This window comes from Rhinolophus sinicus, linkage group LG05 (assembly GCF_036562045.2).
Source record: "Rhinolophus sinicus isolate RSC01 linkage group LG05, ASM3656204v1, whole genome shotgun sequence".
Classification (NCBI taxonomy): Eukaryota; Metazoa; Chordata; class Mammalia; order Chiroptera; family Rhinolophidae; genus Rhinolophus; species Rhinolophus sinicus.
Window position 1 is genome coordinate 171689356 of NC_133755.1, and position 27161 is coordinate 171716516.

General features: G+C 35.1%; 1 protein-coding gene across 1 annotated transcript in view; it reads right to left on the bottom strand.

Moving 5' to 3' along the window:
* Nucleotides 1–27161, bottom strand: part of SYNE1 (spectrin repeat containing nuclear envelope protein 1) — a 390131-nt gene that overhangs the window by 228392 nt on the left and 134578 nt on the right. The window contains exons 17-33 of the mRNA XM_074333963.1: nucleotides 25777–25873; nucleotides 24822–25024; nucleotides 22904–23068; nucleotides 22289–22441; nucleotides 21079–21222; nucleotides 18418–18591; nucleotides 16243–16401; nucleotides 15635–15799; nucleotides 15177–15311; nucleotides 12719–12877; nucleotides 12313–12521; nucleotides 11594–11702; nucleotides 9783–9947; nucleotides 6838–7005; nucleotides 5209–5379; nucleotides 4219–4359; nucleotides 175–335 (exon numbers count right to left, since the gene is read on the bottom strand). Of these exons, the coding sequence (XP_074190064.1) occupies nucleotides 175–335; nucleotides 4219–4359; nucleotides 5209–5379; nucleotides 6838–7005; nucleotides 9783–9947; nucleotides 11594–11702; nucleotides 12313–12521; nucleotides 12719–12877; nucleotides 15177–15311; nucleotides 15635–15799; nucleotides 16243–16401; nucleotides 18418–18591; nucleotides 21079–21222; nucleotides 22289–22441; nucleotides 22904–23068; nucleotides 24822–25024; nucleotides 25777–25873 (2678 nt within the window). The remainder of the gene's footprint in view (nucleotides 1–174; nucleotides 336–4218; nucleotides 4360–5208; nucleotides 5380–6837; nucleotides 7006–9782; nucleotides 9948–11593; nucleotides 11703–12312; nucleotides 12522–12718; nucleotides 12878–15176; nucleotides 15312–15634; nucleotides 15800–16242; nucleotides 16402–18417; nucleotides 18592–21078; nucleotides 21223–22288; nucleotides 22442–22903; nucleotides 23069–24821; nucleotides 25025–25776; nucleotides 25874–27161) is intronic.

Consider the following 27161-nt stretch of genomic DNA (forward strand, 5'->3'; position numbering starts at 1 on the left):
GGTGGCTCCTGTATTGGTGATACTTTCTTTCGAATTGTGAGTTGCTTCCCCAACACATGCTGAAATACACAGACACTTTGAGATTTTAAAAGAATGTTTTGAATACAATATACAGGGAAGACCATATGAAACTTTATCTCAGAGAAGAAAGTTTAGGACTGGTCAAGCACATACTCTTCTTCAAGTGTATCTTCTAATTTTTTGACTTGTTCTTTGATTGATTTGGCCTGTTGTTGAAGCAGCTGCTTATTCTTGGGCCCGAGTGGTATCTCGGAAGCTTCCTTCACAAGATTCTCAGCCTGGACTGCAATACCTTCTGTTCGTTTAGAAAACTCCTAGAAAAAGATATTTTAATTGTTAGGAAGGCATCTTCCATTCAACTCTTCCCTCAAACAAATTGCATATACATACTACAGAGTCTCTCCCCCAGAATCAATGGATAAATAGATTCATACATGTATGAATATTATTATATAATATTTTGAGTAATAAAAATAAGATGTATTTTCATTCTGGCCAAAATAAACTTTGCTAAATTCTTGCATTTTATATACACAACCAGATATCTACTTTTATAGTTATCCAAAAATTCTAACAACAATATCTTTCCATTGTTTCCTGGTTTGTTGGGTTTATTGTTTAGAATTTTGAGTTGCATTATAATAATTAACTTATTCATATATCTACATGTTAGTTTATTGCAGGCCAGTTCAGGCAATGACCATAGTGACTGAGTTTTTCAATCATAGAAATAATAGACTTCAAGGGCAGTGAATATAACTCTGTTTATTTAATTAAGTATCTTAGTCCATACAGAATATCACTGATATTTACTATAAAGAAACATTTTGTTAACTAGTTCTCTGAAAAGAGGTATAATCTGATCTTAATGCTGTTAAACCTTATTTACTATGTATCCGTATTCTATGTAATGGAAAGAAGGCAAGTTTTGCATCAGTCAGACTTGGACTAGAATCCTGGATTTGCTAATTACTAATTGTTTGTCTTTGGAGAAATACTTTTCAGGCTCTGACTCTTTCAAATAAAATGCAGAGAGTGATGCTTTTCTTGTAAGGTTACTGTTAGCGTTTCATTAGCAATTTCATTTTTAAGTGCCTGGCACTCTGGAAGATATCTATTACCGTTTTTTGCTTTTTTTGGTTTTTAATGCCCCCCAAGTAAAATTGAGGATAAAGTAGTTTAATAAGTTCACAAACTGATTTTTAATAATAGTGAAGTACTTTAAATAAAAAATTAATATATTTGAGACACTGGTAAATTTTAGCTGTTACCTGAATTTTGTCAGGTAAATATACTGCATTAGAAAAGTAAACCAAGGGATAACCTTGAGAGAAAAAAATTAACTTAGTGTCTCATTTCTTCTCATGTAAGAGAATTTTACTGAAGATTTAAATTTTGATCATAAACTTCCCTCACCTAAATAGGCAACGCAGAAATCCAATGTAAATAATTTTTAAAAGTCAGACTTCTAATAGCCACCTTTTCCCACAGAGCATCTTCTAGAATTATTACATACTGCCATCGAAGGTAGAGTTACTACATAATACTATTATCTTCAGGTTTGAAAGACTTACTGTCCTCACAGATATATTGACATTACAGAGAAATACCCTGCACTTTGAGAGAATAAAAACAAGTAAGTACAGCTTCCTTACGGTAGAGAGATTTATAATATTCTAAAACGCAGTATTTGCTAATGTCACAACTTTAAATTTTGTGATTGTAAATACCCATTCTTGCTAAATATATGAACTTACAGTCATTGTAGATTGAATGTTGAAGACTGTGAATCTCTCATAATTCCATGAATAGAAAGAGAAGTATAAAATAGTATTTTTTTCTTCCCTTAGTGTTTCCCAGAACCAAGGAAAAATACATTGGCAAACTAGAGTATGGTTGAAAATACATACTTTCAATCTTAGAGCCTTTTGTGGGAGCTACGTATGGGGCAAGCACAATGCAGAGGAATCCAAAGAACAGAATGACGTTAATTATAAAAAAAACAACCAGTTAAGCAAAAATAGAATACCCTGGTAAGGCTTTCTCTTTCAGTCCTAAGAGGACGACATATGAGTAGCTGCAGGGTGCAGGAGGAAATAAGAGACTCTGGAATCAGATAGGTCTGGAGTTGAAACCAGGCTCTGTCCTTCACTAGCTGTGCAATCCTGAGCCACATACTTCTCTGAATTTTCATTTCTTCATCAGCAAAGCCTTGTTGTGAAGATTCCACATGACATTGCTATGAGCACTCTACCACACACTGGCTGACAGAAAGCACTCAAGTTCCTTCACACAAGCACTCAAGGGCTACAGCTGGAATGGAGGCTGTATTAACAATGTCAACTGAGCAAAGAAATAGAGAACAATGATTCTAAATTACATGTGCTTGTGCAGCAACGTATGTAAACAATTAGTAAAGTGCCTCAGTTTTATATTGAAAATATAATATAGTAGATAAGGGCTTGGGTTCTGGACTCTGCCCTCTTGGTCTGGAATCCCAACCTTACCAGTCAGTAATCCTAAAATCTTGGATATGTTCATTAACAACTATGTACCTTGTATTTCCTCATTTATACAACAGAATTAACAATGATACCTATATTTTAGGATTGTTTCGGGGATTAAAGAAGATGATAAAACCAAAGGATTAGGCCAGCATATAGTTTATGTTCAATAAATTTTAGCTCACGTTCTTAAATCAATCCCAAAGTATGCAAGGTTATTGGCTAATATTATTGGAAAATATTTAATCCAGTATTATTGGAAAATATTTACTACTAAGACTAAAAAGGTTATGTTTGCTTCATCTATAGCTGATAAACTAGTTCAAAGAGATTATAACCACAGGGTGTCAGAAACCCTGCATGGAACCTGGGCGGATCCCCCAGAAGATAATTAAACCAATAAATACAGTTGTTTTTATATTTTTTTAAAAATCTGATATATTTTTAATATATAAAATAAATAAAATTTAAATATAATGTCCTATTTAAATGGCTGATGAAAATCATACAGAATTGAAAGATTCTGTGGCCTTATAAAACTTCAAATTACACAGTGAGTGAATAATAGGTGAAATAATAAGAAAATTAGCAGTATGAGAGACAGTGAAGCTGATCATTGGTAAGAAAACAGAAGCACAGGGTTTTACTTGCTAAAAGCTATGAAAAGATGAATGTAAGAGTTTTCCTTCTTATACTTTGGCTAATACATTTCTATACTAATTCAGTCTTTTTATAAACCTAAAATATGGCAATAGGAACCAAAACAACACGTACAGCTCTCTAAATGCTTTGTACAAATTTATTAGTCTGCTCTGAGTGTCCAAGGTATTTAGCAAACAGGCTAGAGCTCAGCAAGTATACATACTCAATATTACCTCTTGGATATCCCACCACAGCCTCAAACTCAATACGGCCAAAACAGAGTTGACTATCTTTCCCCACTAACAGCTACTCCTTTAAGTTCCCGCCTCATTCCCACTGTCTCTGTCAGGCTCAGAACCTTGGGTACCATCCTTTTCTCCTTCACTCTGTCTCTTGCATCTGTCCCCATTATTGTACTTCATGTCTATAATAATGTACACATGAAATAATTTTCTAATTGGATCCCATGACTCCAGTCTTTCCACCTTTCAATTTTCTACACCTACTTAAAACTCATCTCTCTAAAGTACAACTCTGATTACATGGATCTCTTTCTTAAAAACCTTTATGGGCTCCATGTTGCCTAGAGACTAATGCTGTAGGCCTTCAGGAGTCTTTGTGATACAACTTTCCTTTAGGACCGTACTTCTATTTTTCTGCTTTACAACATAGAATCTCCGTATCTAACACTTCTATACTTTATGCCATTTCCATCACAAGAATGCTCATTGTCTGCCCAAACTCAGTTTTTCTATGTCTTATCAGGTTCATGTAAAAATATGATTGCCTTCAGAAGATTTATTTTTAAATGCATTCATTGATTAGGGAACAATTTCCCACTTTAATGAAAAGTTTATCTTAGTTATTGATGTTTAAATATTATTTCTTCATTCCCCAGAGAAACTTGACCAGTATGTTGAAGAATGTATGATCAATAAATAATTACTGATTAAATGCACACTTATAATAATTAATAGTAATAAGAGAGTAGAAACACAATTTTTCTTCTGAATAATCAGTATCAAGGGACTCTATGATGTTACTTGTATACCTTTGTCTGTTCCAATTCTGAAGATAAACTTTCCAAACTGCTAAAACTCAAGAAACGCTCATGGCTGGAACCTGTTTGAAAAAGGTATCTGACCACTGTCTCTTTGTTTGTTTCAAATCGCTCCCATTTTCTTAATGTGACCTAAATTTGAAAAACAAAACAAAAATATAATGTTATGAATTATCAAAGTGTGTCATAAGATATTATTTGCATTTCCATTCTTTGTCAGGCTGCCAACTTCCAGTTAACTCTGACAAATTTTACACCATTATACTGAATAAAAATAATCTTAATGGCTTCTACAAGAATTTCCCTTGTGAGTCTCAATCCATCTGCAAAAACAGGATGTGTGGACTAGGACCATGAGTTTTCCATCAGCTGTAACGTCTTATGAATCTAACGATATTACTTAAAATGTAGATAAGGGACAAAGGAAAAGAAAGCCTCCCAGTTTCTCTCTCTCTCTCTCTCTCTCTCTCTCTCTCTCTCTCTCTCTCTCTCTCTCTGTCTCACACACACACGCACACACGCACACACACAGATGAAAGGGAGAGGGAGAGAGAGAATGGAGAGAAAGAAAGAAGGGGTGTGGGCACTGAGCAAGTTTCAAAATTCAATAACTTTTCTTCTGGTGATATGTCAAGATCACAATAAAGCATAACCGTGTGGCTGCTAGACTACCTCAAAAAATGAAATGATCCAATGCAAATCTGTGGATTCAGGTAAGGGTGAATTAAAATCTTGGCTTTATTATGGATCACCACTCTGTGACTTTGGGTAAAGTCTTCAAACTCTTTCTTTTTACACATCCACACTTGCAAAACTCGCTAATTCCAAAACCCTCCTCATTAGGCTGATGTGGTGGTTAAAATGTAATTATTTAACACAATTGTGGAGCATCTGTAGCAGACACAAAGGGTAGCATTCGCTAATATGAGATGTGACCCATGACCCGGAAGTCAACACAGCCCTTGATTTCCCATCTCCTACCTGGATGCGTCGTTCCTGCTTCTCCCTGTTGTGCTCCATGCTGTCCAGGGTGCTCTCCAGCTTCTGCAGCTCCTCCCGGACTTGGCCCGGCAGCCCACCTTCTCCTTGCTGAGCCTGCATAATTTGCTGTTGCACACCCCTTTTTTTTGCAGCGATCCTCTTTGTCTTTTGCTGGAAGCATTGTTCAACAGATGGACATGAATGTTACCATGTAAGTGGCTACGCAGGGACATAAACACCCACACTTCAGCAGAGGTTCAAAAGGTACAACCTCACACAGCGTGGGCCCAAACTGTATTTTAAAGTTAACATGAACAGTTAAAATGGCAGTGGGGACTCTGTAGTCAAAGATGGATATTATTTCTAAATGTTTTAGGTTTTTAATGGTAAGCAACATAAATAATTAGGTCCTGTATGCAAATTTAGACAATATTTAGCATTTTATGCAATACTCTAGAAAGAACCTAGTAAAGCTATTCATTTGACATGATTATCCTAAAATAATTATCTTCTACCTAAAAACACAAAGTACTAACTCCCTTTTTTAAAAATCATGTATGCTGTATAAATGCTAATATTATGACATTTAATTCCCAGGTATATTCAGAATGATTAATCTGCTGAGATATCTGAGGAAAGTTACGTTTTAAAATAACCTTTTTTATTGAAGTATAATGCACAAACAGAATGGTATTCAAATCTTAAGTGTACAATTCATGAATTTTCACAAAGTAAATACACATGTAACCAAGCAGCTGATCCAAGAAATGTGAAGAGTTTTAAAATATTAATGTAAATATCTGCAATCTCATATTTCTCTGACTTGAAGTAAATTGAAACCCCAAACATCACTTTCACAATGATTGAGAACAATGTAACACCAAGCATTAATTTTTTGTACTCACAGACTTTTTATAATTATTAAGTAAATATATAAAGCATAGAATCAGCTACTTTACATATACTTTTAATGCAACTTCAATTTTTTTATATTATTATATATAAAATTAGCTAGCATTTTGCTATACATTACGTTAGCTAGAATTTTGTCATTAAAATATTTTATTTGAATTATACTTCCCTTTATACTGAGTTTGACAAGTGAAGTTGATTCAAATTTTTATTACCAATGTATGTACCAGGATTTCTTTTCTTCCAGTTCTAATCCTTCATAAGAGCATACTCCCCTGAAAGGTCTGGTAGTTCATGTAAGTTATAATTTCCCAAACTAACATGCATTCTAAGTCATAAAGCAATATTTTAACATAAATACAAAAGAATACTGATCGCAAATATGAAACAATTTACGCTTCATATCTCTGTTATGAAAAGGACAATTTAGCCAGTTTTATGAAGGTTTTGGTAGCTAAATCAACTTTCCCTCCACAATGTATCTTGAACGTCTTGATATCAAATCACTCAGGCTAAGCATTTATCTGGCAGGCGCTTCTGAAATATTGAACCAAGAGAGCAGAAGTGCCAAGTTCTTTTAACCATTCAGCTAGGTTCCTTCCTGCACCACCACCCCCTTTCCTTTGCCCTCACCCAGTGGATATACTATTTTTCTCGCTGGTTCCACCACTAACTAATAAACTTTGTATAAATGCCCTGGGAAACGAGGCATTCTACCTGGTGATGAAGAAGTAACTGCTGCGCTTCGAACAGATTTTCAGTGTCCAGTATCTTCTCAGCTTGCTCCTGGACTTCTTTAGAACCAGAAATTAACTCTTCAAGGGAATTTTTGACGATTTCTTTGTATTGGACACAGTCTCCGAAGTTGCTTAACATCTTTTCAACCTAGGTTTTCATGAGAAAAATTATGAAACATATGCTCACGTAATCTTACATATTTAAAGACTATGTGTAAGTTTTTCTCAACAATTTGAAATATATGCACAAATCTCTAACTTATTCTTTCACATATTTTTGAGGTTTCTTTATTTTAAACTGCATGGCCACTTATGGGAGTTGCAAGCCTCATTTGATACAGTGCTATGTGCCACACTGAAAACCCACTGGACCTGGCAAGCAAGGCTGAATAATGAACCTGTGTATATTGTATCTATTGTCTCCTGGATCACTTTAATTACTATCTCATGACTAAAATCTAGTTTACAAAAAAAGTGTGTTGTAAGACAGTTGAGACTATCCTATTTAAAGTAAATAAGGAAAAAAAAATCTGTATAGAGGAAAAAGAAGAATAAAAGGGTATTTGTTGAAAATGTACTTCCAATATTTCCACACAAAATATCCATATAATTTCTAATTTTGTGGTTCTTAGTGGATTCTTTTCCTTGTCATTTCCCTCAGTTTTCAGCTTTGGTTTGTAATTTCTGCTCCCTCTATTTTAGTTTGCCACCATCTTTTGTTTTCACTGCCCATCCACCTCCACCTTCACTAAGATAATCATTTTGACATTGTATCATTTGTCTTCCACAGAAGCCTTCTGTTTCTCTTTCTCTTATGATTTTTTTTTTGACCCTCTTCTGCTTTGAGTTTGTCCAGGGTAACTTGGAGCATGCTGTTCTCCAAACAGAAATAAGACCCTATGAAAACTACATTCTCCAGATCTCAGTAAATCACAGTTCTGTTGAAAGAAGTGACTCTTCATTACATATTTTAAATTCACTGTCTTTTTTCTTACACTGGACAGTTGAAAATACCTTGTGTTCAATATTAAATACTAAATGGATTATAATCAAAGGAAGGTCCGAATGTGTCACATTCATCTTTTTATATAAATCTTCACAAGAACAGAATATTCAGTAACAAACAAGGGTATTAATATTAATATAAATTATACAGAAGTTTAAGGTAAATGAGTTTGCAATGAATTAATGTCTGCGTTTGTTAGAGGTAGATGTTGCTATAAGTTCCATGGGCAGTGTCATGAGAGTACTTGAAAGATAAAGCAAACAAATGGCCTTGGTAAAATGTTAAGGTGACTAATAATTTCTAATTTTAAAGGCTGCCAATGTAGTTGTATTTGTGTGTGTGTATGTGTGTGTAAAACAAAATATAAGTTAATGTATTGTTGTAACTAAAACTATTTGTTAAGTTTTGGATCAAAGATCATCTGCATGTATATTTACTTTTTGTAATGTTATCCTTATTTTAATCGTTTCCTTCTTGGCCAATGAAAGTGCAGAGAAGAAGAATAGCAGAATGTCACTTAAAGTATGGTAGTAGCAACTAACTCAACTTGACTATTGCTATGAAAGATGGATCAGCAAAGAATTGGAATAGCTTATGTTCTAAAATTTGATTAATCCTATCGCTGTTTTCAATTTGTCAAAGAAGACTGTGTGTTATGTATCAAAATTATCACATAAAACTAAAAATCACAGCAATTCGAAGTATTTTTGGCTTATGTAAATTCACTGCTAGATTCTCAAGCAGATCTACAGGAATTAAAAGTATAAAAGATTAACTGACACTCAAACTATTAGATTAGGGACAGCTAGAGAGACTTCCAGATCTTTAAGAAGCAGCAAACTTTGTAGTCATCCAATTAATTGATCATTATTTCTTACAAGTTTATTAATGACTTCAAGAAATACTGATAACTGTCCATTCTACTTTACATTTTTACATTAGCTTCCCACATACAAACTCCTTAGACTTACACAACAACCTGGTAAAAGTATCCTCACAGAGGCTGGAAGGGGCCCTACCAAAAGTGAAGTAGATGGTTTTGTACATTTTAATCTATAAAGGAATATAAACACTAAAATGCTTATCAAGAAGTTTAAAATAAGTAGATCTTGTCTAAAAGGATTTTGCTGGCCTACAGACTAAATACTGAATATTTTATTATTCCTACTGATCAGTTGTGAATTTACTCTGTTCCAGACACTGTATAATACTGCATTCCATTCTTTTTTTTTATTATTAAATTTATTGGGGTGACAATTGTTAGTAAAATTACATAGATTTCAGGTGTACAATTCTGTATTACATCATCTATAAATCCCATTGTGTGTTCATCACCCAGAGTCAGTTCTCCTTCCGTCACCATATATTCGATCCCCCTTACCCTTATCTCCCACCCCCCACCTCCCACCCCCCTTACCCTCTGCATTCCATTCTTGACACCTTCTTTTGGCATATTTTTAGCCCTATTTTACAAGTAAGAAAATCCAGGTCCAGAGATATTATATGACAAGTCCAAGGTTCATAATGACAAGCTCAAGGTTACACATGAAGTGGGGTGTCAGAGTTAAACTCTAACTCTGGGTTTGTTTGAGTCTCAAGCCTGAGTTCTTAACCTCCATGACATACCATAAACTGACCAGGAAATCATGCTTTTAGTAAGAGTAAAAAGCATGGGTCTGATAAGCTTTTTACTTCAGATATAGATCATTATCCTGAACTAACCTATCCAATAGTGGCACAGACCATAATGCAAACATCCTACTCATCTTCCCCACCAATATTCATATAAATATCAACTACTCTATTTTGATGAAAATTTCTTTATAGAATTACTTGTTAAATTACAACCAAAAGAACAAGAACCTTCCAGATTCCTCACCCAGAATGGACTGTTTATAGAGTGTAAGTAAATAGTATACCTCTGACAACAAAGCTACGAGAGCCTTGAAGGAACCAGATAATTTTGCCAGCTCATCTCCTTGCTTTTGGGCTTCTTTTTCAGAAGAAACTTCAATCAAAATTTTAAGCCTGGATTTCAGCCAGCTGAGAGTCTCGCCTTTTTTGGAAACATCATTTCTTATCTCCTGGAATGAAAAAACACTTTTGATGAACAAAATACAATTGTGAATCATAAGTTTCCAGCAAGAAAGGACTCAACCAAAGATGGTATGTAAGGTGGAGGTAGGAATGCCGGACGTTCATTTGCCAACAGAGTGCCGGCTTATTCCGCTTTGTTCAGATCTTTAACAGCAGTCTACAAGTGCTAGAAAGAAAGGTTTCCCCAATGCCAATACCCTATGTGTAAAATCAGTACTCACTATACCAAAGAAAATTGTCTTCATAATTACATGGTTAGATATTTATAGATATTCCCTTCATCATAACAAAGACTCTTCTAAAAATACTATGAAAGAATGTGTGATACCAAAATTGGGAATTATAATATTCTTTGTTATCTTTCTGTGAGCTGGAAGGAACATGGTATTTTTTGAGAAAAGAATAATAGAGTCCTTTTTCAGTTAGCTGATTTACTGAAGAGTTTACTTGTTGAACATTATTTATAAATGCCTCCTTGATTTATTTAACTTCATTAATTCACATTGTGTGCCTCATTTTTGTTAGCTTTTAGAAGTCAGTATCCCTGAGAGGGAAATATGCACCATCAGGAAGCAAAGCTCCAGTCCAGAAAGGGAGGGCTTGCTGGCCAAGACAATGCCAGAAAGACTCTGGGACCTCAGCCCTTGTAGGACTGAGGACCAAAGGAAAGGCAACTGAGGCATCTTCTCCTTCCTACACCTTTTCTGGGATCATGAGGGCAGCAGTCTCCAACCTCACCTGCTGCTACAGAAGGTCTTACAGGGTAAACACACAGTAGCCAGAACACGGTTGGCTCAAGAAGCAAGTGATCTTTCCATTCTAAGAGGAGAATTTTTTTTGTGTGTATTAAAATAGCAACCAATAGCAACTACAGATACCCTTCTATTGCTGTAGCTTGATATTATTGAGCACCTCTTACAATGAAAGGGATTATAGTTTTAATGGAAAAATGAAATTTAGAGGACAGGAATAGAAAGCAAAAATATTTTCGGTAATAGCAACTATGTGACGTGCAAGGTTTCAAAAGACTGAACGATAAAGAATTTTTACAACACTGTGAGTCTACAAAACTAAGAGCCAATCGAAGAGGGAGACAGTTTTTGTATGCCATTCACAGAGTGCAAACCGGTTTCGGTCTGATACTCTGTCATGACTGGATTATCAAGCTGTCCCCAAGCTCACAGGAGCTGATCCCATGTAGGCTGAATGTGACATAGAGAGGATGCTTAGAGACCTTGCCCAAATCCCTCATTTTCTGTGACCTGGCTTTTGAAGGGCTGAAATGTTTTTTTAAAAAAACTAGTGTTCTTATTTTCTATGACTGGTTTTAAGTCCTGCTGTGTTATATACCCATGCATGTAATTTTCCTCTCATGATTTTCCATTAGCTAAAGATGCATAGATGCACCACTGAGCATGACTAAATCTAAAGCCAACAACGATTCAGTAGAAACAAATCCCTGTGGTTCTCCACAGTAACACAAGGAGATTTATTTTTAAGATTAATTTTAAAATTAAGATTAATATTCAGGAACTTAATTTTTATAGAAAAAAAAAGACATCAGTGAGATTGTCTATCATGATTTTTTTATTAATGGAAATTTTTCAGTAACAAAACATGGCCCAGAACTTACCTCTACAGCCCGTTTAACCTCTCCATGGTTGGCAGTATTAACGGCCTCACTCGTAATCCCCTTCAATTGTGTCTCCTTTGCAGATATCCAAGATGAGAACTCAGAAATTCTAAAATAACACAGGTGTTTTCTTATTAAAGGGAGACCATATCAGATGGTTAGAACCCATTTTCTATTTTGAATTCATCCATGGAAACTTAATCAAGTGATTAGCAAATTGATTAGCAATTTTTCTGGAAACTTCCTTAACGGAACGTAAAGCGCAGGGCAAAGGTGGCCACTTCTGTGCCCAGTCACGTGGAACAGGTAGAGCTGCTTAGGACAAAGATGTGTTCGGGGCCTGAGTACCTGGGCGTGAGGAAGATACCACTTCAGCTCTGGCCTCCCATGTACCCGCCAGAGCGACACAGAAACCTAAGAGTCAGAAGTCCCCTTTTGGGGATATGAGGAAATTCAAGAGAAAGGGATTAACTAATTCTGCCTCAAAAAGGTCACATCCGGGTCATTTGGAAATAAAGTGCTTCACTGTTTCTGACTGAAACTCTTTCTTTTCATCGAATGAAGCATTTTTATATAAGAACATGGGCAAAATCATACAATCTGGTTTTATTTATCGCACAAGATGAGATGTATGCCCTTTCCTTTTTGTAATAATCATTGAATTAACACAATTAAGATAGACTATGTAGGTCCTTCTCTGGGAATAATTCCAAGAGTACCTGCTAGTGTAGTCCTTCCACTTGTCTGGGTCTCCCACGAGCTTCGCGTAGGTGCTGTCAATGGCAGCTCTGAGCTCTTTGAGGGTCGTGTAACAGGTTTCAGGTGTGTTCCTTACTGGGTCCCGGACTGGGAGTTTCAGACACAGTTCTTCAATGAGTTGCAATATTTTCTCACAGAGATGATGAGGACCTTTTTCACTGAAGAAAATCTAATGAGCAATAAACATTTATGTAATCCATGTGAGAAACCATACAATACTTTCATGTTTTCATAGAGAAACCAAAGGAAGCTTCCATTTAGAGTATCAATGTAAAGTCATTAAGCTATTTAGTATATGAAGGCAAACCAAAGTCTCAGTGATAGCCTTTAAGTGACAATGTGACTTCGCATGCCCACGAGACATACCCTGTGCTCTTTAATAATCTTCTCACTGCCTTCCTGGGGCACCAACTTGGTCTCTCGATCCAGCTCAGTTCTGCATTCTTTGACACATGCCAGGAATCTGTTCTTCTCCACACCAATCTTCAGGTGAAGCAAGTGATATGGGGCTTCTCCTTGAAGATCCTACATTCCGTAGGAAGAGTTGGAAAAGTATGATACCATTCCTGATTATGAACATTCCCAATCGAAGGGGCAAAAGCTATAAAATATTCCCTTTGGGGCCAATTGATATCATCACTATCGTCTGCATCTGGCCTCTGTGCTTCGGACTTTTCCAAGTACCGGGACCACAGCGAATCCTCTCAGCCTGTGGGTTAGGTGTTTCCACAGCGAATATTCTATTTAATTTTGACAATGGCCCATGTGGTATTAATGTTCCTATTTTATGTTCCTAAGTAGAAAAAGCAAGATATGACTCTAGACATAAATCACACACTGATGCCACATACCCTCTCCCCAGCATGTGTCCCTTTTAATTTTGTCAGCAATCCTGGGAGGTAGGAAGGAAAGATATTATGCCCATTACAGAAAGAGGGGATACAAGGAAACCTTAGTAGTAAAAACCGCAGGATTACACAGCCCACAGCTGCCAACCGCCTGCCATGTCCTCTTTCCCTTAGAAAGAGACAACACTGAGACAACAAGCAAGCCAGCACTCAAACAACATGAAACTTTTTATGTCCCTTTTTGATGTAAGCATAAGCTTCATCATTATCTTTAGTCCAAGAATTTATTAGTTTTAGCCAACTTGTATCCTATAATATTTAAAAGATTACCTTTAAAATAAAATACTAAGATAACTGATGAGCAAAATGAGTTAGGGCTATGGAAAGACTAGGACACATTATATCCTGGAGAACTTAATTGTGTGTGTGTGTGTGTGTGTGTGTGTAAAACAAAATACAACCTTCAACTGTAGATTGTATTCCTTAATACATTTATGATATATTAAGACTCAAAGATACCTTAAAAAGCTTGGATTTCTTTAAAAATCTGTTTTTGTTTTTTTTAAATTTTCAAATTTAGGAAGTAAAAGCGTTATTTCCTTAACTGCTTTTCTATGTATAGGGCTGATTTTTTAGCCTATGTTATTGAGATTGAAAAAAAAATACAGAAAGTAACACAACCTGGTAGTTATGTATTGTATGACTCCTTCATATAATGCGTATGAAATTTGCCACTTGATATTACCTCATAATCGCACTTGTTAACTTGTTGCCAGAGAAGGCTTCCTCCCATCTGGCTGGGGGAGGACAGACTTCTGTGGGTCTCCATTATATTGCAACTGTTCCCGCCAGCCCCACGCCCCATGCAGACTCCAAAGAGGCTTCCATGTGACAAACCCAGCGCAAGACCCTCAAGTCTGATTCCGCGGAATGGACCCTTCGTACCCCACTTGCCCTCTCATGCTTTCACTCTTCCAGTTGCTATAATTTCACCCTCACACCCACCCCCAAATCTTTGTTTCTTAATGTCGTAGCTTAGAGCTAAATAACTTGATTTGCTTGTTGCCAATTTCCAAGTGGGCCCTCCTCCTTCAAAGCTTTTCTAAATATATTACTTACACTTTTCTGGACTTATTATATGTTATACTTTTATTATTCATGACCAATCATCTTTCCTACCAGACTCCAGGCTCTTTGGCGAAAAGGGTTATATTCTGTTCATCAATGAATCCTTAACCAATAATTATTGTTTACATATATATATATATATATAGATAGATAGATAGATAGATAGATAGATAGATAGATAGATTTTTAATTTTTATTAAATTTATTGGGGTGACATTGGTTAGTAAAACTATAGAGGTTTCAAGTGTATAGTTCTAGAATACATCACCTATATACTGCATTGTGTGTTCACCACCCAAAGTCAAATCTCTTTCCATCACCATATATTTGACCCCTTTTAGTCTCTTTTACTTTCCCTAACCCCTATTTATATTTGCTTTAGATCATTACAGTCTAAACTAGATGGTAAAATCCTTGAGAACATAAAATATGTATACGTATAAATTATGTAAGGTATATGTTTAGTAGTATAGCTAACATAATTTACTCAGATGAGAAGCATTCACTAAATATTGCTGAGTAAGTTCAACACCCTTTTCATTCACCACCCGGCAAATACAAAGAAAACCAGGAAAGCAAAATAGTGCTCTTAAGTATATGATAAAATTGTTGTTACTAAACAATAGAAATAACAAAATTCTATCATATTTTATCAAGCTGTATTCAAGGTCAGTATTTTGTTGTTCTTGTTTGTTTGTTTTTCTTTGTTTTGTTTTGCTTTTTTAATGGAAGAAGTAGCTATGGTGACTTTCCTTGAACTTCTAAATTTCTCTTTCAGTTGAACCTTAACACCCTCCTGCTCTCTCCCATCATCCATGATACTATGTTCCCATTATGTCCTGACTCACCTTCCACTGTTTGTGGAGCTTTCTGACGGCTTCCTGCAGGCCCTGCTGTTCCTGCTCAGGGAGAATGTCTGTGAGTTCGTCACAAGCTTTCAGGAAAGCATTGAGCACCCTCTGATCCAGCTGACTGAAAAACTCCTGACATGGAGAGGGACAAAGTGGTTAAGAGTGTTGGGCAGAATAAAAGGCACTGTACAGTGAAGTAGTCATGCCTCTAAACAAGCCTCTTAGCCATTGAAACCTTCCAGATAACTACTATTTCTTCCCCCCACCCCAGAAATGAACTATAATCATCTAAAATTATGAGTTAGACTCCACCACATCTGAAATTTAACTAGTACTTTTTAATCTTTAGGAAAAAAAAAATTGCAGTTTTCAAATTTGGTAGAATATTCTGGAAGACCAGTGAGCAATTCTAAAACCTTGATTCCAAGAGGATAGAGCTCTAGGGATAAACTCACAGTGTGTCTCCTCAGGAGGTCTTCTGGATTCCCCTTTTCCTCCAGGCTCTCCTGCGCCATCCGTAGCACCTTTTCCAACTCTGCTCGAGACTCCTCAAATTTCTTCATCAGGCGGCTGTTGGTTTCCACATGTTTCTTCCAATCTCCAGTTTTCTTCACCATGTTCTTGATTTAAAAAATAATCATAACATGACGCTGCTTTCGCATTATTGAAAGTACTGTTTTTTGTGTGTTTTTTAAATTAAATTTTATTGGGGTGGCAATTGTTAGCAAAGTTACATAGGTTTCAAGTGTACAATTCTGTAATACATCAGCTATATATCATGTTCTGTGTTCACCACCCAGAGTCAGTTCTCCTTCCGTCACCGTATATTTGATCCCTTTTACCCAATTCTTTAAAAAAATACTTGCAAAGAATACATTTCATTGTGATGAGAATAATCAACCCCTTTTAATATGAATAACTATTAGAGAAAGAAGAAGTAAAATTATTGGTTTCCAAACACCAGAAGGTGAGGTATTTGGCAAGAGTAAACCATGAACCATGGTGATTAGGTGTCCTTCTCATGTTCCCTCGCTCACATCTCTAAAGCGGGGAGAGACCTTACCTGAAAGGCTATATGAACTTCTGAGATCTGTCTCTGCAGCTTCGTCTGATCAAAATGCTTTAACACATTACTTGAAGTCACAAACTTCTGAACACTTTGACTGCCTTTTTCAATTTGCGTCATGCTTTTCTTACAGCTTTCTTGACAAGCTAACAGTTCCTGCAAAGAAAGGAAACCCACAACAATAGTATTTAAAAGAGAGAGAAAGAAAGAGCATAACCATTAGAAAATAATGAGAACAGCATTATATAGTTTTGAGACTTTTAACCATCAATAAGTAAAATCAAAATACAGAGAAGTGTTTCTTTTTGGAATTTTAAGCAATCATTGAAGTCGGGGGTTTTTATATAAGGCATTTAAATGTCACTTTTTGTTGTTGTTGAGATTTTTAAATATTTCATGACATTTCATTAACATTATGAGAATGACAGAGCATCAGAATTGTTGCTTAGTGCCTGCATTTCCCCAACCAATAGGCCTGTAGTTTACTGAGTGATCAATAGTGAAGTCAGCCTACATATCAGCTTTTAATCTGACTAGATTTAACACCAATGCACTTTACATTAGGTTGGTGCAAAAGCAATTGTGGTTTAAAAGGTTAAAAATAATTGCAAAAACCGCAATTACTTTTGCACCAACCTAATACTTTGCTGAGTCAGACACAGAAGATTATATATTATTTGTGTATCCTAAAATATACAGCATTTGAATTCCTAAGGTTCACAAGCTATCAACCTCATTAATAAATGATGGCCCCCAGATCCTACCCCAGGAGCAGCAGAACAATTGGCCTGGGAGGACTTGTAATTGTCACACATTTGCAGGATGAGAAGCAGTGGTGACATCCACCTTTTCACCTCTGATTCATAACCTAGCATCATAGCAATTTCTGCAGCTGACAGCATGGAAATTATCCATCCCGACCCAGGACAGACAGTATTTTTTTGACTTGAATTCACATCATTTGCATTTCAAAATCCTCAATTGCTTTGGAAAAATATTTCAAAAGGGCTCATTTGGATACCAGTTTTGATAATTTAAATATAAATATTAAGAGCAGGGTTTTTGTTTTGTTTTGGCAAAACAGAATAAGGACATCTTTTTTTTCCTTATGAAGATTTAGGAGGTAAGAGAGTAACATAAAAATATATTATTAAATGTCATTCATATTTATGATTAAAATATTAAACATTTTCATTGTAGAAGGATTCTTTGATAGCAATTTATGGCAATTGGGAATGTAAGAAATAGCACTATGAGTCAAAATGAAAAACAGTCTTCATCCAATATGATCAGAACCCATTAGAATAGGGTTTGGTGGTTTAATCCTTGTGTCTTTTTAATCAATAATAATAATAATTGCTACCAGTTATAGAGCATATATCATGTGCTCTTATGTGCTAGTCACATAGGAGAATATGTAATGTAATCTCCACAACATGCTCTCAACTTAGGTATTACCATCTCCATTTTAAGGTGAAGAAATAAAAGCTAATCAAGGCGTTGTAATTGGTGATATCAGACCTAAGATCTGAATATCTGTGTGACTCACTTCAGATCCTCTCTGCTCTTTCCACTGAGTGATACTACCTTCCCTCCATGAATCTATTTCAGTTAATGCAGTGGCAAACTGCATTTTGCCCATTAGTTTCAGCCTCCTCTGATGGATTGGTTCATTTATAATAAACCAGCTAAATAAGTCAATTAGCTGCAACACTCAGCAGAAGGCTGTTCTGCATACAGATACTCTAACTAAAAATGAGACAAATGAAAATAATTATCACTCCAAACACATTTCCAGAATTTTATGGTTGTGTAGAGGCAAAGGTCTCTAGAGTCAAAGAAAAGATCTCATAAGACACCGATTATAAACACTGGATAGAAATAGCATTCAGTTACCTATTTTTATATGTATCTAAATATATAAAATTTAAAATTATAAAATCTTTTGTCTATATATAAACTTGATAGCTAGCTAGCTAGATACAATTTTTATTTTATCTGTAGTAGACAGGGCTTTCATCTTTGGACAAGATGTGTTTTCGTTTTGTGTTGCCAGTACTATGCATTCTGTTTTCTTGTCCTAATGGGATTTCTACCACTTTAAGCACTTCTTCAGCCTTATGACACATGCTTTAAAAAAAACTATGTCTCCTAAAAGGGACTTTTTCTTACCTGATGTTTTTGTTTAAAAAGAGCACTAGATTGTGCCTCATGCTCAAGAACTGTTATAATTTCATTGATTTTCCCAAGTGAGTCATAAAAGAACGTCATCTGCTTTTCTAATTCCTCCAATGGTACTGACAGTTGTTGAGACTCATAAAGGAGAGGGGAGTAACGTTCTTTGACCTTTAAAAATACAAAGACAATAAATACATACATAAATAAATAACAATAATAATAAAAATATAAAGACAAAAATTCTATTAAAGGCCATGAAGTGCCACAAGCTCAGGACAGTGTCCACAGCTCTCAGAAATATTTTCTTTAGTGACAAGGTCGTTTTGTGCTTACAGCTCTCCAAAGACATTTGTTGAATGATATGTCCTATGCATTGCTAAATTTTGATGTAAAAAAACAATACTATTAGGTCTACCACTGAGATAAATAAATGCCACAGAGTTTTCTAATGAAAATTCATCTCAGTCGTCCATAGCACTTCCCCATCTAAGTGATGTTGTTACGGAACCAGATTCCACTTCATCGAGTTCCACTTTATAACCTGTGCCATCCATCTTCACTTCGGCCTCGAAATCTAACATAAAATAGTTACGAATTACATTATCTAGACTAACCTGTGCCTTGCAACTTTATTGTCAAGACCTCTATTACTCTATACTTACTATTTCAAGACCTCTACTACTTGTTGACTCATTCCTCCCCGACAGGCCTTGTGCTTGCTTACCTGCCCCCACCCCCACCCGAAGCTCCATGCTTAGCTCCTCCCTCTCTATCGACATCATATTCATCCCGCCACTCGTATCATATACCAGTTCATTCACAAAGGTTCCTACACTTGGGGACATCTCCCTAGTCTAAACCAGTCAGCCCTCATCTTCTAATTGTCTTTTAAAAAATGGTGTTACTCAATACACCTGTATTAGCTTTGCTTTCAGGATGAAGCCAATGGTTCCTGGAGATTAAGGGAGCCCTAACGTGTCTGTCTTGTCACCTTTATGCTCGATTCCAGGACCACACAGTTCTCCATGAACTTCCTGTCCCACTCATGTCACTTCAAATTGCTCCCAAAGTATGATGAAAACATTTGGGAACCGAAAAAAGGAAATTGAGTTCTTGTTAGGAGATCATTCTTTTTTTTCTTTTCCCTGAAATTGTAAATATTCTCATGCTCTCGGACACATTGCCAAAAGGAAGTTTCTGATCCATTGCAACAAGGTTTGACTAACATTATTCTGAAGAAAATGAAGAGAATCTGCTAACATGTATAAACATTAGTGTGCTTTATAAATCTTTCCTGGATATGGTAGAAAACCTACCAAGATGCTATATCTGAAGCAACAGTAACAAAAAACATAATGACTGAGATGTGTCCAAAGGTGCAATTTGCTTTCTCAGACATCGCCCTAAATCATTATACCTGGTCTAGGCTAAATGTGCAAGTTCAAGACATAGCTCTGAAAGCTGCTTGAAGGTTACCACATTGGTAATGTTGACCTTGAATTGTGCCCAATGTTTATAATCTTAACTTGAATGTTAAAATAAAAAGAATTAAAAATTAACATTCTAATATATGCCAGTTAGATAAATTTCCTCCTGTTTTTAAACTTGATCTTAGCCAAAAGGCCGAGAAGCAATATTTTTTTCTCCTTTTTTTAATGATGTCTAAGTCTTCCTATTTTCACCTTTCTCATATATTCATCTTTTTCATTAATTCTCCACTGCTGATCTCATATAGGTTATTCTCTTTTTACCTTTTTTCTCCTAATTAGCAGGTTTTTCTGCCTTCTCTTCCTGTTTCCCAATTCTTCGTTACAAATGTTTTCTATTCATTTATATAATCACTCCTTTCTTTTAGCATGAATTAGTTACCCAATCTAAATGGGCTGGGCAAACAATACCATCTTCATAAATTTCAATTTTAGATAGATTAAAAAAAAAATCCCAGTGGAACTTTCAAAGGTCTTAAGGAAAATCCCTAAATAGAATAGAAAATGTTTATGGCTAATGTTTGATATTTTTTGAGTCCCCTGCACAAAAGTGGCATAAATGTATATACCGGGGGTGCCAAAAGAATGTATACACATAACTTGTATTCATCTTTTGTTATTGGTATATATTGAGTATTACAGTTTTAATATAGTCTTTTTTCCTTTCTTCAAATGTGTATACATTTTTTTTGGCACCGTCTGTATTTTAACTCTTTGGTGAGTTCCATGAGTTGAAGAAGGCAGAATTTCCACTGCTTTGTAGCAATGCAAGCAGAAAATATAATAAATACTCTTAGAGTGAAGGCATATCAAGTAAATCTCAATAAAAGGGCACTGGGGAATTCTTTCTTATTTAATATCTGTTGTCTTCCTACTCCCCTCTCCTCTTCTTCTACCTTGCTCTATGGTTCACCACTTTTAATTGGCCTCCTGTCTCCCTGAAGAGGCTTATCTTTCTATTAAAATACAGCTACTAGTACGTCTAAATTAACAGAGGTAATACTTGGTATCAGCCCCACAGTTTCATTTTAAACTCATGACAAAAGTTACTATGTCAAAATCGCAATAAAAAGCAGAAGCACGATCTGTTAATAAGCAAATGGGTGACAGAGGAGGTGTAAGGCCAGCAGAAGGCAGTGGTTTATTGTGCATTAAAGTATTTTCCCACCTTGGTTAGCTGCTCTTTGAGTCCAGACATGGTCGCAAACATTTCATTAGCTTCTTCTTGGGAGCTCTCTTTGGAAACGAGGTGTGCTGTCTTTGTGATTATCTTATATTGAGCATCCATCACAGGAACCCTTTGCTCGATATCCTGCATTGGATAATTGAATCAGCTAAATTAATGCACAGTACATTTCCTTTGACTTTCAGGATTTTCCAGAAGGCTGGACAAAAATCAATATGTAATGTATAAGATTTTATACTTATAATAATCTTTTGGAGATCCCAGTTATTGCTTTCATCATTACTAATACATGTTGGTAATATCGTATCAATAAATAAAAGCTTTCCTTTAAAAGTAACCATAAATCTGTAAATTAACATAAAGATAAACTGAAGTAATCTCTACATTTTTAACATATATGTGTCAATGTAGTATGTAAACATTATATCAGGTAAATATGCGTTAACAATTTGGGGCAATTCCTCTGACTTTAAAAATTAAACAATCTATTTTTTCTTTAAACAGTAACATACTATCATTGCATAAAATTTATAAATAAGAGCTAATAGGATAAAATTAAATTACTTAAAGTCCTCTCACACAGTGATAACCAGAACCACTATCCCATCATTGTATTTTATTAATGTTTATTCTGTGTTTAAACCCATTTTTCATTTTTATGAAGAAAAAAAAAAAAGGATGATACTATTTTTGCTTATCTCACTTAATAGTATATTGGAAAAGTTTTCCATGTCATTAAATATTCTTTCACTACTTCATTTTGAGAGCTGTAGTGTATTCAAAATATGTAAATAGCACCATTCACTTAGTAGATCCTTTATTGTTAGAAGTATTTAGGTAGAAGTGCTATCTATGAAGGTCTCCTGTTTTCTCCCAGCGCTTTATAATTTGGTTGTAGAGAAAAAAAAAAAAAATCTCTCCAAATTAAAAACAAACAAACAAACAAAAACAAAAAAACTATTTTGAAGTTACTTTATGGTCAACACTTATCATTAAAAAATTCAAATAGATTTTTCATTTGTTAACAATTTAAAAAAATTTTTGAGTTGCAAGTCAGGATATTCACACATGTCAAAAACGATGCCAGAGAGATATAGAAAGAGCTTTGCAATGACCTGAATAACTCACTGATCTTTACTTTCATAATAAAATAGATTTCTCTCTTTATGGTCCAGAAATCGCATTGCCTCACCTCCAAATCTTGAATTAATAACTTGACATTAATAAAAGAGACTTCTACAGGTTCAGAAAGTTTCCTCTGGGCTTCAGTTGCAAAATCAGACAGGATAGTAATACAGTCTGTGTATTCTTTCTTCATTCTGTCCATCTCATCAGCTCGAGCATACTGTTGAAAAAAGGGAGGAGGGCAACACTGAAAATCGTTAAGCCAAGATTCTGGGAGCCTGTAACTTTTACTTCTCCAGACTCTCTGGAATTGTTATGTGGTAAGAAAGACTCTAATTCTCTATTCTTATTTTAGATACACTTGAAGTAAATCCAATTACTGTGAAAGGAAAAAAGGAACTAGCACAGAAGTGAAGAATTACAACTTGAAACATGAATTGTTCCATATACATAGGACCCATGTGGCAATATGATCCTTAATCAAACTATGCATTGCTGTAATGTCCCTCCATTTTAAATGGGAAAGATGAAAGGATCAAATATAAACATAGCAGTTCTAAACACATCTGTACTCTGCCTTAATAAGCCTGGTGCTGTAATAATAAAGTGGTCTCTAAATCGACTATTTATCACATATACAACACATGCACGTTCTAAGCATATATAGATTTGAAAGACATACTTGCTTGACTTCCATAAACAACTCCCTCCATCGCCCATTTAGCAGTAATAATTGCTGTTTAACATCACGGGAAACCAGCTCATCACATGTTTCAATTAGAAAATTGCCAGCATCGTTCATGGCAGTGTGTTGCTGTATCCAATGAGGCAAATTTCGGAAAAAATCCTAAACAATAAACAATGCACACTATTGTAAACCATAAACCAAATTTAATAAAGGATCTGAAAAGACCAGACTAAGAGAAATATCTTTGTTCTAAAATTCGTGCAAATTTTAAGGTAAACCTTAAATCTCTTTCAAAATGCTAATTGTTAACGAAGAGGTTCAAAAATCTGAACTGGAAATGCTATGACTTTTTATAAGAACATCTATGCCATATCTTTTGCTGATGACAAAACAAAACAGACATTTACTGTTATTCCTATTTTACAGGTGAAAAAACTGAATTTCTGTGAGCATATGGACTTGTCCATAATTTTCAGGCTAGTAAATACCAGTGCCAGAGTCATATAAAAGACATACTATTTCAGGAAAAGATATAGCTTCCTTAAAGAAACTGTAAACAAACTTTTGACCTGTTACTTTTGATTTTAAAACCTGAATATAGTACATCCAAGATAATTGACAATCATAGAGAAAAATCATCACAGGAAAATTTTAAAAAATTAAATATCTGGGCCAAGAACACTGAAAACAGTAACATCCTTCCTTGTGTTTTTTTAAGGTTACACAGTGGGCAATGAAGCACTTTCTACCTGATTTCAAGTTAAGTGCATGTGTGTATGTGTACGTACACCACAGTAAAAACCAGGGATAACAAAAGATAATTCAAAATCCACTTCATAAGCTATGTGTGGGAGTACTTCCTCCATAAATAGATGAGAACACTTCTGTTTCTGGCGGTTATGTTTCCTTGGATGAAATTAACACATTAAGGGATCTACTAGGGCACGGCTGGTCTAATCGGAAAAGCCAAAATCTGTATGGGTATACAATTCTTGTCACTGTCAGCTACACAAGAATATTTAACCTAAATGAAGCATAAAATAGTAAGACATTTTTTAAAGTATACATCTAATTGTATTACACAATAACAGATGAAACAACCGTGGATGGCAAGCAGCAATTCTTATGTATGTACTGTATTCCTTAATGGCAGCCCGGCATTTTAATATCTTTTACATATAAAAGGGAAAATGTCAGGCTCCTATTAAGAAGTATATATACAGAAATAAGTCCATTTCATGTTATTTTTAATGTAAGTGACATTAAACAGTAACTTTTGCACACAAACATACATAACTAATGGGGGAGGGGGTAAAATCATTCCTACTCAGAACGACACTCTTGACTTAGAGTTGCTAAAATCCAAAAATGAACACCCAAAGAGACAAAAGTGTGGTGATCCATCTGTTCAACCGGTGAATGCTATTACACAGATTAAGTACTATGTTAGCCAAAGCTATTTTCTGCTTAAATTAGGAAATCCAGAGGCTGGTGCCTTGGACATGCCCTTTCAAGCACGTCCAGACCTTATTGTGAGTATAGCGCCCTCTGCTGCCCACTGGGTTTGGCCGTCCCTCCATCAGTTACTGTTCTTCAGAATGCAAAATCAAACATGGAACCGGACAAGGAACTGTTCTAACATAACTTTTATAAAACAGTGTATTTCTTAGTTTAAAATAATTTAATAACCTGAAAGTGCAACTTTTCAGGCAAAGTCAGAATTCTTGAGTCAAATCTGCAAATATGTAACATTCCCTAGACAACTATGTTGTGAAATTCTCTTATTTATTATTTTTTTACCACTCCTATACTTTTATTTTTTTATTTTTTAAAATTAAGTTTATTGGGGTGACATTGCTTAGTCAAATTAAATGTACATGTGCTCATTTCCTTTTGTAAGAAGGCATCTTACCTTTTTGGCATGTTCTGATTGATTTAGCATTTTTTCAGCATCCTCTAGCCAGGCCTGAAGACTAGCCACAGTATTTCCGTATCGATCCCAGTTAGCAATTACTTCTTCCAGCATGCTCCTCACACTTCTAACTTCTACTGAGAGGTTCCTCCACTGGGCAGTGGTTTCATTCATGAATTTCATCACACTCTCAGCTTCTTCCACTAAAACAGATAAAACAAATTGCAATCCTTATTTTATATTTTAAATCCACCATACCTTTTTTCTAAGGCCTTTCATTTTTTTCTTTAGATTATAAGTGTAACAGATGCAATGTTAGAATTTCATTCAGTTAGTGCTGGGAATACGTTTTATTCACAGGTATTTATAAAGATTAAAGATGATAATGTATTTAAAATTCCTGATAAATGGGATGCAATAAATGGCATATACTGTATTTTGTGGTGTATAATGACCCTTTTTTGCCCAGATTTGCGAGGGGAAAATAAGGATGGGCATTAAAGTACATGAGTAGGACTAATTCCATTTCTCTGAAAGTTTGGGCCAAATTTGTGGGTGCACGTTATACATAGGAGTGCATTATACATGGCAAGATATGGATTTGTTCACATTTTATATACACTCAAATAGATGAACACATACACAGTATCAATCACGAATGCTATAGTTCATTGCAATTTAGGAAATGAATGCTATTTTGCTCTCAGAAAATCATACACAGACAGACACGTACACACACACACACACACACACACACACACACACACACGGGTATGACTGTGCAGGTTAAATATTACACAATGTCAGTGGGAGTGAATCCAGTATGTACTCTCCAGGCCAATGGCATGGTCACACAAAGATTCCGCAGAGAAAAAGTGATTTGATCATACAGAAACCTGTAGGTTCTAAATTTTACTGTATTCAACACTGCAACAAATTCTTTCAGGAGTTTTACCTGAACCATCAGCTTTGACGTACATCTCAGCTGTCTGTTTCAAGATCTGGTATGTCACTTCATATTGCTCAAAGAACTTGCTGTTTTCTATAAAAGACTAGAAAAGGGGGAATGGTTAGAAGACAACAAATATTGCTTATGTAGAAATGCCAGTCAGCTTTCTTCAGTATGTGGTTATGCTACCCAAATTTACGAAGCTCAACCTTGCTCTTCTTAAAAATATCAAATTCAATTGCCATAAATAACTTGATTATTCTGCAAACTGAATTGTTTCCACTTTTAATTCTAACTCACCCTTCAATTGAGAAAATATTCTATTTCTTCTCCACCCAAGGGTTTGTGTTTAGAAGTTTCTCCAAAGAACCTGGGCTAACATTTAGAAAGCACTAAATTTGGAAAAACACAATCAAGTATCCCACTGTGTTTTGTCAGTGTGATTCTGTTGCTCTTTGAACAGTAATCCTTGTGAATGATGGCTCTGGGAACGTCATTATAAATAAATGGCACACAGCACAAACACTTTCCTTAAAATACACAGTAAGTACAAAAATGTTTACAAGTAGGAAAATGTTAAATAATCACACTTCGCATGCATGTCATCTATGATGTCCAGATTCTATTTCCTAGTATAAAAACTACAGATAAGACATGTCTATATCTATATTGGAATGTAATTTACATATGTAATAGAGTCGCTATCAGCAAATGGACACTGCAAAATTGAGAACACAAAAAATTTTATTACTGCTAATTCCAAGAAATGTGAAATAACTCCTGTTTCAAAAATTATCCCTACTTCTCTAAAGTAGAAAATTAATGTAATTATTGGTAACAACATATCACCAAAAGTGCTTTAATTTCTTTTAATAGCATAGTTCTTATGATTTGAACCCACTAAAACACTTGATAAGTGTTATTATAAAATGCAAAATTAGCCTTCAAAAACCAGCTAAAGTCCTGAATAAGTATGCTGATGAATGCTTGATATGGAGATGCAAAATCCTTGTGTGCAGATGCAAAATTATTCATATAGCAATGTCGTAGGAATCCCTCAATTTTATTAATAAATGTTCATCATATTTCAAGATAACATTTAAAATTTACATAATAATATATTTCATATTATTTTATGTGTATAAAGCATTTACTTATATGTTAGCTATTTATTCTACAGGGAAATAGTGAAGAGAGAAAGCTGTTAGTTACCTGGAATGAGGGGTTCCATAATAAATACTTTATTCAGTAACTTTAATGGGCTTCATTATTTTTCTGTGAGGATAAAATAAGCCCATAATAGTCTGGTCAATTCATTATTTAGTCTTATGGCCTACTTCATTAACCTCGCCTTGCTCCCTAACTGGGGGCAGAGTAATTTATTGCAATTC